The sequence below is a fragment of the Antrostomus carolinensis genome, unplaced genomic scaffold, assembly GCF_000700745.2.
Source record: "Antrostomus carolinensis isolate BGI_N321 unplaced genomic scaffold, ASM70074v2 scaffold3261, whole genome shotgun sequence".
In the NCBI taxonomy this organism is placed as follows: Eukaryota; Metazoa; Chordata; class Aves; order Caprimulgiformes; family Caprimulgidae; genus Antrostomus; species Antrostomus carolinensis.
The window spans coordinates 46,830-59,425 of NW_010294626.1; the positions used below are offsets into that span (position 1 = coordinate 46,830).

Genomic DNA, 12,596 nt, shown 5'->3' on the forward strand with positions numbered 1-12,596 from the left:
CTTTAAAGTCTTGTTCAGCCAATTGATCATTAGCGAAATAAGCCACCAAATTTGGATTAATGGATCTATTAGAGTGTCTTGTTGGAATGACCTTCACTGAAGTCTGCAAAAATATGTGGGATACAAAAATTTGAGCATGATACTTTGAATTGACCCTGTTACTTCTTTTTGCCTTCCACAACCTTTTTCTTTTTCTCTAATTTTTTTCTTTCTTTTTCCCCTTAAGAATTTATTTCTTCCTCATTCCCAGGTGCACAAACAAAATAAGGTAGCAGCTTTGAACATAGGATGCTTTACCTGTGGCCTTGCAGTGGAGTTGCCCAGACAAATGTTATTTCAACAGAAAGTAAATTGAATTTCCCACCTACAGGTTATGATTGTCCCGGCAGTCACTGTCTTTGCTTTAAAGATAAAACCAAAATGCCATTCAATCTGGTCATTGCTCCTCCACTGGTAGATTTTGGCAATTTTTTATTGTAGGATCTTCTGTCATCTGTGACCCACAGATGTTGCTATGGAGAAAGGCACACCTCTGTTCCTTGTACCACTGCTGTTTCTTGCTGGCTGTCCTATAGGTGGCATCTCTTATAAGCTATCTGCTATTGATTATATCCTCTGGCTGGATAATGAATTATGAGCTAGTTGATGGGTTATTCAGATCATGCTAGTCTGGTATCAAGTGATACCATGGACCTCCTTCCTCCCATTTTTATCTTACCATTTTTTCATTATTAATTTCTTGCACTACTGAGAGTAAACCAAGCTTAGGCTGACTTCTTAAAAAATGTAAAGAGGTAAAAAGGTCTTGGGTGGCTGCCTGTATAGAATGTTCTATGTTGAGCAAGATGCAGAACCATGGATGCGAAGGATGTTTCCATGGATTTGGAAGAAGCCCTTCTCCTAGCTAGCTGACATCTGTCAGGGCCTACCTTTGGCACACTCTTCTAGGACGCCAGTGATTTCAATAGTCCAACGGTAGGGTGACACCAGTGAGGTGTCTGTATGCCAGTACAGCTCACAGGCTTAGGATGACCCTGTAATTACGCTGAAAGGGAACCCTTTTTTCTCTGTATTTCAGCTACAGCTTTAGTACACAAGCGCCCTATCCTGCAGTCCAAAATGTGGCAGCCCTTCCCACTGCCCTTTGGTGGTGTTCAGGTAAAAGTGAATGAATCCTATTGATATTAAGGAGAGTTTTGCCCTGGTCGGGACTCCAGGGCTCAATCCAGTGACAGTAAAAAACATAAGGAGTACAAAACAGAGAGAGGGATTAGCATGTGATAACAATACAGCAGACATTTGAACTTCTCAGCAAAGAAAGAGGATCAGGTTGAGGCCAACCTCATTATTTTGCTGTCTTTCTCATGAAAGACCAGGTTGAGTGCTAGTGCAATTGCAGAATATTTTTGAGCCTGAATTTGAAAAACACATCAATGCAATACATTTATCAATGAGTCTTTTAAATAGTATCTGCAGTAAAAATAAGAGACGAACTTTGTTTCATCTGTATTTTAATCAGACTTTCCTTTTTAAGAGTTGCAAGAATGCAGTCTTGATGAACTAACACTACTAAGCTGGCCAAAGAGAAAAGGATGGGAGCCAGTTATTTTTCCTTAGCAGCACGGTAGGAAATATGTAACTGCTAAATTTCACTTCAGATGTTTATATCTTTACATATTTACAGTAGAAAACGAGATTAGAGCCCAAGAATATGTTCTTTCTCAAAATGAAATAAGATGCCTTTTATCAAGGGAACACCAAGAAAAAAAATAAAGAGCTCTCAACACAGAACAAGGCACAATTTCTACACTAGTAGAAATCTTACTCTGATTGGTCAGACCATCATGTGTGAATGTTGAATTTTCTGCCTTGTTCTATTCCAGAGACTGAAGGCAGCGCTGACTCATCATCCTGCCACCATGTCGAACGGGAATATGAACACCATGGGCCACATGATGGAAATGATGAGCTCGCGGCAGGACCAGACGCCACACCATCATATGCACTCACATCCTCATCAGCACCAGACGCTGCCACCTCATCACTCATACCCACATCAGCACCAGCATCCGGCGCACCATCCTCATCCTCAGCCTCATCACCAGCAGAATCATCCCCACCACCACTCCCATTCACACCTTCACGCGCACCCGGCACATCACCAGACCTCGCCGCACCCCCCGCTGCACTCAGGTGGACAAGCACAGGTAGACTTTCATGACATGCTGCAATCACTGACTTTTGCTGTTATGTGGAGTTAAAGCCTGATCCCAGTATTGTTTTTTCTTGCACACATGTCTTGTTAGATAAAAGCCCCTCACACTACTCACAAATGTCTGCTATCGGTGGTGGGGAAGCACGAACTTTATTCAGAAAATGGAGTGAAGCAACAACTCGTTTTTTTTATTAGTTTGCTAGACATTTGTAATACCTTACTTAATAAGGAGCTCCAAGGTTTTTCAGTGCCCTGAGCTCTGTAGATTGCCATGTATCTTTTTATGGGTGAGATATATTATGGAGATTAGTATGTTATATATGTTTCGTAATGTGCTTGAACGTAAGCCTCTCGGTCCAAGATTTAAAGAGCTGCATGTGTTCTACCTCTAGAAATACACAGCATTTCACTTTAGTGAAGTAAAATGGCACTGGTGTGTGGGTGTGTGAGGGGGTGCATATGTGTATGTCTGTGTGTTTTCAAGACTGGAGAAAGTAGAGGTAGCTTTAAGGTAAGATACATTGGCTTAGAGGAAAAGAAGAAAGGATCCAGACCTTGTGAAGGGGACTGCAGCCCCCAGCTGCAGAGTATGAGAGAAAGCCAAGATTAGCTGGGAGTGCGGGCAGCAGTTGGTAGATACTGTGACAGGAGAAAAAGATGATGAAGACAGTCCAGGGAGAGAGATTGAAACCAAAAAAGCAATTTTGATTTGGATTCAGGTGATGAGAACTCAGTGAAGATCTCCATTGAATGAGATGAAGGTCTCAATTTTTAAACCAGGTGTATTGACTTAATCAGTTTGGATAATTCAATATCTGAACTGGATGTTTCTTGAACAAATGAACTAGTAAGCACAGACTTAAGCACAGTCATTTTTAGGAGGAATTTTATTAATGTATTAAGATTTCTGCATAGGATCACACAAGAAAAATAAAGCTCTGAGGCCAGTGACGGTGACATGTCAGGTTAAGGGAGCAAATTTAAGGAGGACAAGCAGGCAGTGCATGGAATGAGGACAAAGAGGAGTGCCAGCCCCATAAGTTCAATCTGTGAAGTATTGTGTTGCTTGCAAATACCTTTCAGACAAGCTCTTAGAAAACATTAAAGAAAATGAGAGGATTTGGCTGACATCCCAGTGTCCCACAACATTAACTATTTACTAACATCTAGCTTTATTATTGCAGAGGCTGCAAGCACATGGGATTTCCCTAAAGCATTTGCTAATGTAAAATGAATTGTCAGCTTTAGAGAAACAGTCTAAATAAGAGAACAGCAGACTCCCCTGTGAGAAGATGTCCATAGCTTTCCTAAGTTTAGTTCAGTTTTTACTTTGTGAATTCAATTATTTTCCCATCTGTTAATGAGTTATTTTCCTCGGAGTTGTTTAAAAACTCCAATAAAAAGACATTATCTCATAATAGAGAAACCAAAAGTAACCTGCTGGCTGTCTTGGAGATCCATGAGCAAGTAAGGATGAAGTTCTTCTTAGCAGACTGAGGACCCCATGGATGAGATGGAAGAAGTCACATAACTTCTCTGAGGCTTTTAAACATGGGTAATAGTGCTGACACCTCACTGAGGGGTTGGGAGGATAAACATGTTAATACAGGTGAGGGAGTCAGATACCACGGTGTGGAGCACTGCTGCAAAACATCCTTATTACCACTTCTAACAGGTGAGGAGAAAACAGCTACAGGAGAAAACAAACCTCCTAAGTTTAAGGATATCAGCCAATGAGCCAGTGTGTTACAGCCATCTATAGAATAGAATAGACTAGATTACAGAATAGACTATTTCAGTTGGACGGGACCTACAACGATCGTCTAGTTCAACTGCCTGACCAATTCAAGGCTGACAAGTTAAATCATATTATTAAGGGCATTGTCCAAATGCCTCTTAAACAGGCTTGGGGCCTTGACCACCTCTCCAGGAAGCCTGTTCCAGTGTTCAACTGCCCTCTCAGTAGAGAAATGCTTCCAAATGTCAGTCTAAACCTCCCCTGGCATAGCTTTGAACCATTCCCATGTGTCTTATCACTGGAAACCAGGGAGAAGAGATCAGAACCTCCCTCTCCACTTCTCCTCAAGAAGTTGTAGAGAGCAATGAGGTCACCCCTCAGCCTCCTTTTCTCCAAACTAGACAAGCCCAAAGTCCTTAGCTGCTCCTCACAGGACATGCCTTACAGCCCTTTCACCAGCTTTGTTGCCTTCCTTTGGACACATTAAGCACCTTCACATCCTTCTTAAATGGTGGGCCCCAGAACTGCACCAACACTGAATATAGCGGGATAATCACCTCTCTTGATTGACTGGTTCTGCTGTGTTTGATGCACCCCAGGATGCAGTTTGCCCTCTTGGCTACCAGGGCACACTGCTGGCACACATTGAGCCTGCTGTTGACCAGCACCCCTGGATCCCTTTCTGCAGGGCTGCTCTTCAGCCACTCCTCTCCAAATTTATATTTGTGCCTGGTGTTACTCCATCGTAGGTACAGAATCTGGCATTTTGACTTGTGACATTTCATCCCATTAATCATAGCCCAATGCTTCAATTTATCTAGATCCCTCTGCAAGGCCTCTCATCCCTCAAGAGAGTCAACAGCACCTCCCAGCTTGGTATCATCTGCCAACTTGCTAATGGTGCATTCAACTCTTGCATCCAGAACATTGATAAATGTATTGAACAGAACTGGCCCTAGAACTGAACCCTGAGGAGCACTGCTGGTGACCAGTCACCAGCCAGATGTAGCTCCGTTCACTACAACCCTTTGAGCTCTGCCATTCAGCCAGTTCTTCACCCAATGTACCATGAACCCACTCATCTCACAGATGGACAACGTGTCCAGAAGTATACTGTGAGGAACAGTACCAAATGCCTTACTAAAATCCAGAACGTCTACTTCCACCCCCTTCCTTTCATCCACTAGGCAGGTGACCTTATCATAGAAGGATATCAAATTAGTTAAACATGACTTTCCCTTTGTGAACCCATGTTGACTGCCTGATGATTGCATTATTATTTAAATGCCTTTCAATACTATCCAGTATAGTCTTCTCCAGAATTTTTCCAGGAGTTAAGGTTAGACTAGCAGGTCTTTAGTTCTTTGGGTCTTCCCTCATGCCCTTTTTGTAGATTGGAATAACACTGGTTAGCTTCCAGTTAGCAGGGACCTCCCCAGACTCCCAAGACCATTGGTAGATGATTCAGAGGGGTCCTGCCATAACATCCACCTCTTCCTTTTAATTTATGTGCTACTGAAGACAGGTTTGAGTCATTCCAGTTAGGAACAGCCTCAACTCCTTGTGTTTTGTATTCTCCATTAGCTAGGCACTCCGAAAGATTTGCAGATGGGCAAGAAGAAATATGGGCACCAGGGTATGTGGGCTGACTGGCAGCCACAAAACTATGTCAGATTCATTCCAGTCTCGAGCTGGGCTGCAGCCAGATGAGCTATGCCATGCACAGCATGTCACTGGAGGCAACAGAACCCACCAGGGATCAAGGAGGTCTTCACCTTGTCCATAGGTGTAAGTGTCACCAAGAGGATGGGAATGGAAGGTGGCGGCTGACGAGGCTGAGCAGGACTCCTAGGGTCAGCGGCTTCCCCAGGCAGCAGAGCTCTTGCTGCACGCCTGCTCCCATGGTGTGCAGGCAATAGTGACTTCTGAACAGATGCATTAGCGGGGAGAAAAGAAAGGTTTTCTGAGCAATAACCATATGGTTGTTACTTTCTAAGCTTATCCATAGTCCCCATGGCAATGGCCTCTTTGGGGGTCAGATTGCTCCAGCAGACATTAATTTTATGGTGCATTTTACTAATTATTAACCTCCTTATTCTTCTGAGCCAGATTCTTCCATTCAAAACCACCTGCCAAGTGGCAGTGTGGTCCATGCCACTGTGAGCTGTGTGCTCCCATGCTGAGACTGTTGTTACTCTACACCACACCCTTCTGTAATGTCAGAATTAATTTCATGCTTTTCAGTTACCATTTTGATACACAGGAGCCCAATGAATTATACTTTCCTAGAATGAATGAACAGGTATTAGTTTTGTAGTAACTTGCAAAGAACAGATCAAGGATAAAAGTAGAAATCACCTTCTGATAGGTATTTTTCTGAGAAAGAGAGATATTTTATCAACTTGTAGCTGTGTTGCCTCAGCAACTACAAAAATGACACTATTATTCTTGGGTTGGTCCCATGAAGATTTCATTCATATCAAACTTGCCAGAGTGATAGCTTAAGCAAGAGGAGGGGTTTGGATGCTTCATTTCATTAACTGTCCTACATTTGTCTTCATGTCATTAGCATCCTCTTCAAAAAAAAAAAAACAAACCAAAACCCCTTCAATTTTAATATATGTTCTTTACCCTAGGCAGGGCAGTGAAATCCTGCTAGAGAATGATGCTTAGACAGTTACTAAGACATAACCTAACAGGTTTCAGGGTTAAGAGCTATCTAGTAAGAGTCAGTTAATTATCCCACGTGACATAATTAGTGACGTAATGGCAACCTTTAGAATTAATATCTGCCAGAGACAGAGAGAACATTTTTTTGAAAATGCACTCTGATTGCCCAAAGACTGACTGTTACATTCTGAAGACAAAATTACTCACTCTCTATTCAGGAGAAAATGACCATATGAGGCAAAAGAGAAAAAGGAGAAATCTATAGTTACCTTTTTCTGCCCGTGTAGCAGACCTGACTAGGAGAGTTAAGAAACAAGAAATACTGGATGAAAAGGGAGAGAAATGGGATAAGGAAAGCTTTTAGTGTCCAGAAACGTAAATAGCAAATCCTTTGAAGTCCCAAAAGGTGTTGCATGTGAAAAAATGAAAGGCCTTTGATGAGATGTTGACATTAAAAGGGATCTCTGAGGCCTCTGCACACAGACGCCTTGCTGAAGAGGCAGTGTGCCTGGCCCCATTGGATGGGGAGCAGCTGGCATCTCTCGGCAGCCATCTCCCAGGGGCAGCCTGGGGATGATGGTGGGGACAGGGACAGCAGCGCTGGCTGGTCATCCTGCGTGGCACTGGCAGAACCTCTGCAGCTGCCATAGCCTTGGGACTGCAGCCACCGATGTGGACAGAGGGCTGGAGATTTTACCACCAAACATATGGACTTAATAGAAGCTGAATTTTTAAAAATCAGTCAGAATGTGCAGGGTGGCTTTTTTATTTTTAGGTTACTTTTTTAAAAACATTTTTCTGCTCCTGCAAGAGAGATTATCTGACTGTGCATCATAAAGCTGGGAATAAATCTGGCTTTATGCAAAAAGCATTATCAGATGCACAGAATAATTACACATAAAATTGCCACTTTAATTGACACAAGTCAGCTGGGGGTGGGAGCAAACTCTTCTTCACGGTTTGTGGCGAGATTCTAGACAGAAAAGCAACCTCGCAAGACGATAGTATCATTTTAATTGAGACAGACAGAGGTGTTAGGCAAACACATGTTAATTGCTGCAATTGAAATTCAGGACTCAGTCTGACAAAGTGCTGAGTATGTCCACTCCCTGGAGTCAAAAGGAAGCACCTTGGAGGTTTGGGCCTTTGCCAGAACAAGTGGGTTAATTTTGAGACAACAATTCAGGTTTCCAGACTGTTCCAGACTGTGCTGGAGTGGCAGAAACGTGAGCAAGCAGCAGTAGCTCCCGCTGGGCACAGCAATGGGACCTGTGGGTCGGGCTCCCAAGCCCCAGGCACAGCCCAGAGCCCCATGGCCTGAATGCCATGGAGGGGCAGGAAGGTGATCCAAAAGTTGACTATTCCCAGTTAATTCTGTTGCTGGTTCCTGTCAGGACGTGGGTATGTGTTTCATCGGCCCAGGAGTCAGAGCACAGACTATGTAGCGTTGCCCCCACCACGTGCCTTTTCTGTAATGGCATGGGCCAGTTAACTCTCAGGAGCAGGATCAATACTCTCCTGCACTTGAAAAAGCATAAATCCATATTTTTCCATAGTTCTGTAGCAGCGGGACTGGATGTGGTGTGCCTTTGCTGTCAATGCCAGACTGCTGAACAAAAGGAAGTACATCATCCACAGGGGTCAAATGGAAATGCCTGAGAAGGAGAATATCCTTTCTCTACACAGTGCAGGGATACTGAAATGCAAGTTTGAGTTCAGGTACTAAATCCTTTCTTTTGCACCCGGCTGAGGGGCACCGAGGTCTGCTGGCCTTGTGCAATCCCAGCCCGCAGCTTCCCAGCTCACTCAAGTGCAAAGAGCACTGTGGCTCCCATCTCCAGAGGTGGTAAAGCATGAGACAGAGATGGAGGAGCCTATGAAATAGAAACATCCTGAAATTTTGGAGGAAATTAAAAAAAAAAAAAAAAAGAAAGAAAAAGAGAGACAGAAATAAGGCCTCTACAGTCTTCTGCTTTGATTAAAACAGTTGCTGAGAGAAATTTGACATTTCAGGTTTGAAATAGGTGGTGGCAGAGGAAGTACCTCAGTGAAATGTTTTTAATAACTGTAAGGGGAAAAATATTTTCCCTACTAATATTCAGAGGATCATTTAAAAAAAAAATCTCCCCTTTGACCACGGCAAAGATTTGCCAGCAGCTAATTTCAGTGGCATCTGGGGCAGCCTTTCGACTTGCGCCTGTTGCAGATCATGCTGGCGAGCAGGACAAGTGTCTGAGATTTCCCTTCCCCTCTCAGCATCCCCCTCTGTAACTCTCCCCTTCACCATCCCCTGCCAAACCTCTTCTTCCCCGCCAGGTTTCACCAGCAGCGCAGCAGATGCAGCCCACGCAGACGTTACAGCCGCCACAGCCGACCGGAGGTCGCCGGAGGAGGGGGGTGGACGAAGACCCGGATGAGAGGAGGCGGAAATTTCTGGAAAGGAACCGAGCCGCTGCCACGCGCTGCAGACAGAAGAGGAAGGTCTGGGTGATGTCACTGGAAAAGAAAGCAGAAGAGCTCACCCAGACAAACATGCAGCTTCAGGTGCGAGCCACTGTCTGCGCCCCCGAGGACACAGAGGGGCTCTTTGTGCTCTGAGGGGCTGGTGGTGCCGGCGGGCTCTCGCCACCTTCGGGGCTGCCCCGGCACAGCTGGCTCCAAGCAGGAGCGTGGGCATAATCAAAGTCGATTAATCAAGAAGTGTGTGCTTCAATTAAAGAAATAATTGCATTTTAGTGGGATAAGCCAGGAAAAAGCTGTCCTGGGATTTAGAAGCCTCCACTAGACGGTGCTGTATTTATTTTCTTTTCTTGTCACCGCTTTTTGTGGGGTTTATTTTTGAAAGTGTCATTAATTCAGCTGTAAAAGACTTCTTCAGAGCAGGGCATGTAGCTAAATCCTCATTCAAAGCCAGTGAGATGGGAGCATAAATAGCTCAGTCTACCAGTAAGGAAAAGAATTAAGTGGATGGATGAAAATACCCTGAATTAATAAAATAAAAGCCCTTCTTATGGTGGTGCCTTTCTTACAGTGGACACAGTAGTTGTGCCCCATCCAGAGGTGTGCCTGTGTGCTGCCAAGAGCAGAAAGGCCATCTGTGTAATGGTACTCCCCCAAAACATATGCCCCCAAAATATACTCCCACAAAACACAGAGGTGTGAGCAGCACCCAGGCACTGGCCATAGTGGAGCCGCAGGTGATAGGCTGTAGGTGACAGCAGCCCTGCCACCACGCTGCCCAGCGTGGCAGGCTGCCCTTTACCTCCACAGGTCTGGGCCCCCATCCTGATGCAGCGAGACAGAGTATTTCCTGAGCGCATTAAAACACTGCTTGAAGTATTAGGGTTAGTTCTCTTGTTAGTTTATGTCATCAAATCTGGAAGGGTTGGTTCTCTTGTCAGTTTATGTCATCAAATCTGGAAGCCAAATTGCCTTCAGAAGAAGTTATAAAATAATGTCATGGACAAACGTTGACATAAACCCAGCACACAAGCACCAAGTGCCATTTTTGCTCAATTCTTCTGAAGTTGTGTAGCAGTGTCTGTGTTCTTGAGTTTAAACTTCACAGAAGAGCCTGGTTTAAGCTTTGTGGCAAACCAAACCCTCTCTTTCTTTTCTAGAACGAGGTTTCCATGCTGAAAAATGAGGTAGCACAGCTGAAACAGTTATTGTTAACACATAAAGACTGTCCGATAACAGCTATGCAGAAAGAATCGCAAGGATATCTAAGTAAGTAGCTGGTATGTTTGCACTGTCTCCACACTCCTCACAGGAAAGCAAAGCTTCTAATTCTTCCCTCCAGAACCCATTCTTGGTCATATTCTCACTTGAACCTGTCTTCTCAAACATCATCCGAGCCATCCGATCTCCTGCCCTTATTTATTCAGCCCCGCTCAAAACCAAAAAAGCCCTGGTTGGCACCCCACACAGCAGAGCTAGCCTTCCCCACCCCTCCCTTCGGCAAGGAAGTGCACATGGATGGACGCTCGCTCCCCTGTGGAGGATCCCACTGGAACTCACAGCTCCAAACCTGCAAGAGTCCTCCTGGGCACAGCGCTGCCAGCACCTTAAAATAACTCTCAAAAGGAAAGTTAAAAAGGAAAACATTACAGTCCCCTCCAGCGAAAATGGTACTGTGCTCTGACAGTGGCGCAGACCAGGCGTGGCGCAGGTTTTCAAGGTTTGTCAACTCTTTTTTAACTCTTTATCTTTCATTTTTTTCAAAAAATCTCATCTAAAGGAGATGAATCAATTCTGTCTAGTTGATGCATTTTACAAGTTTGGTAATTTAGGGCCAAATTCTTTGCTTGGCTCTAGAAGAGCTCAGAAGTTCCTTGGGGGTTAATATTTGCTAGATTGTGGCATTCTCTTAAAATAGAGACCATTCCTATCTCCTCTGCATGACTATGCATCTGGCTTTTTAACAGTAGTCAAAGAAAAAAATATATAATTGCATTACATGCCTATCAACTGTTGCTTGAATTAGATTTTCTGTGCTACAGTGCATCGCACTCTAATTTTGATTCCTGATGGAGCAAATAAAGCATTTAAGCATCCAAACTGATTTTATAGACCTTAAGGTATCAGACCTTTTTATCCTGACACTGGTTTCATAATCATTAAGGTCTTGGATTTTTTCAAGGTCCCAGCTCCTGAAGTCAGGTTGATCTCAGAGAAGCTGGCTTACAAAAAAAAAACCCATAAAACAAACAAACAAACAAAAAACCCCCCAAACTTGCAAAAGATGGAAGACAGAGAGTGTTGGATAACTGTGTATTTTGAAATCCTGGGACTTGCACATATCTCAGGTTGTTAGTATTACTGCCGCAGTAGTACGTCCCTTTTCCAGGACTGTCACCCAGCCTGAGCTTGTTACTCGGATGGATAATTGAACATGTGTTGTCTCTATGCCCTCTCCCCCTTCCCAGGTCCCGAGAGCAGTCCTCCCGCGAGCCCGGTCCCAGCTTGCTCCCAGCAGCAGGTCATCCAGCACAACACCATCACGACCTCCTCCTCCGTCAGTGACGTCGTGGGAAGCTCCACTCTCACCCAGCTCGCCAGCCACAGAACAGACATCAACCCCATCCTTTAAAAGTGGTTGATGAGAAACTGCTAGGGGAGTGTGGTAGCGTATCAAAGCGTCTTCTGTGCTAAGGACATTTGCAACCGTAACTCAAGCCTGGAAGATTCCTCAGTTCTTGAAAGACTCTGGCTTTCATTTTTATAGTTATTAAAATGTCTTTTATACTTAGTTACATAAAAGGGAGTTATGCAATTAATATGCTATCAGCTTGAGAAATGCTTTGGTGCTTTCTCCATTTTTTTTGGTACCAGTTACTTGTTTATAAACCTAACTGTTTCTGTACATAGTCATGTTTCCTTCTCACCAATCTAGCCTGAAGCCTCAGAAATACGGAGTTGTGTAAAACTGCAGCTTGTTAGCCAACGTGAGGCATGAAAAGTATTAAACAGAGTCGTATGTAGGTAACTAAGGGTAATTAGGCTATAAATATAGAAAGAGGGCATCTGCTGACAGCATAATAAAAAATTACTTAGCATTGTGCTATCAGCAGACCCTGTCTTGCATTCAGAGCCTCTTTCAAAGTCGTTATGTAGGATGTGGCTATCAGGACAAAATCAAGCCCAGATAATGTGCTCTTTTGTCTAGCCCTCCCACTTCTCGCCTTTCTCCTACCCTGCCCTTTTTCTCCTCCTTTATTCTTACACCTTCCTTTTCCCTTCCCAAACCCTTTTCATCCCTCACCTTTTTTTTCCTTGCTTTTTTCATTCCAAGGCTTTCTTGCTTCCCTCTCTTTTTCTTGAAGAACGGTGATGAACAAGCAAAAACTTCAAACCCACCTAAAAACTGTCAGCACGGCTGCTGCTTTCACTAGCTCTTCACCCACAGCTGGGCTGCACCGAGCATTTGGCTTTTTAAAAATAAAAATACTTCTGATTTAGTGTTTTTAATAA

At 44.0% G+C, this 12,596-nt stretch overlaps 1 protein-coding gene across 1 annotated transcript; it reads left to right on the forward strand.

The window, feature by feature from the left end:
* Positions 1-1,883: 1,883 nt before the first annotated feature.
* CREB5 (cAMP responsive element binding protein 5) lies at positions 1,884-12,378 on the forward strand (the record flags this gene model as incomplete). The annotated part of the gene is made up of 4 exons (XM_029087393.1): positions 1,884-2,207; positions 8,940-9,167; positions 10,244-10,352; positions 11,552-12,378. Coding segments are annotated over 4 exons (825 nt in total), but the record flags the coding sequence as incomplete, so codon positions are not given.
* Positions 12,379-12,596: the final 218 nt, after the last annotated feature.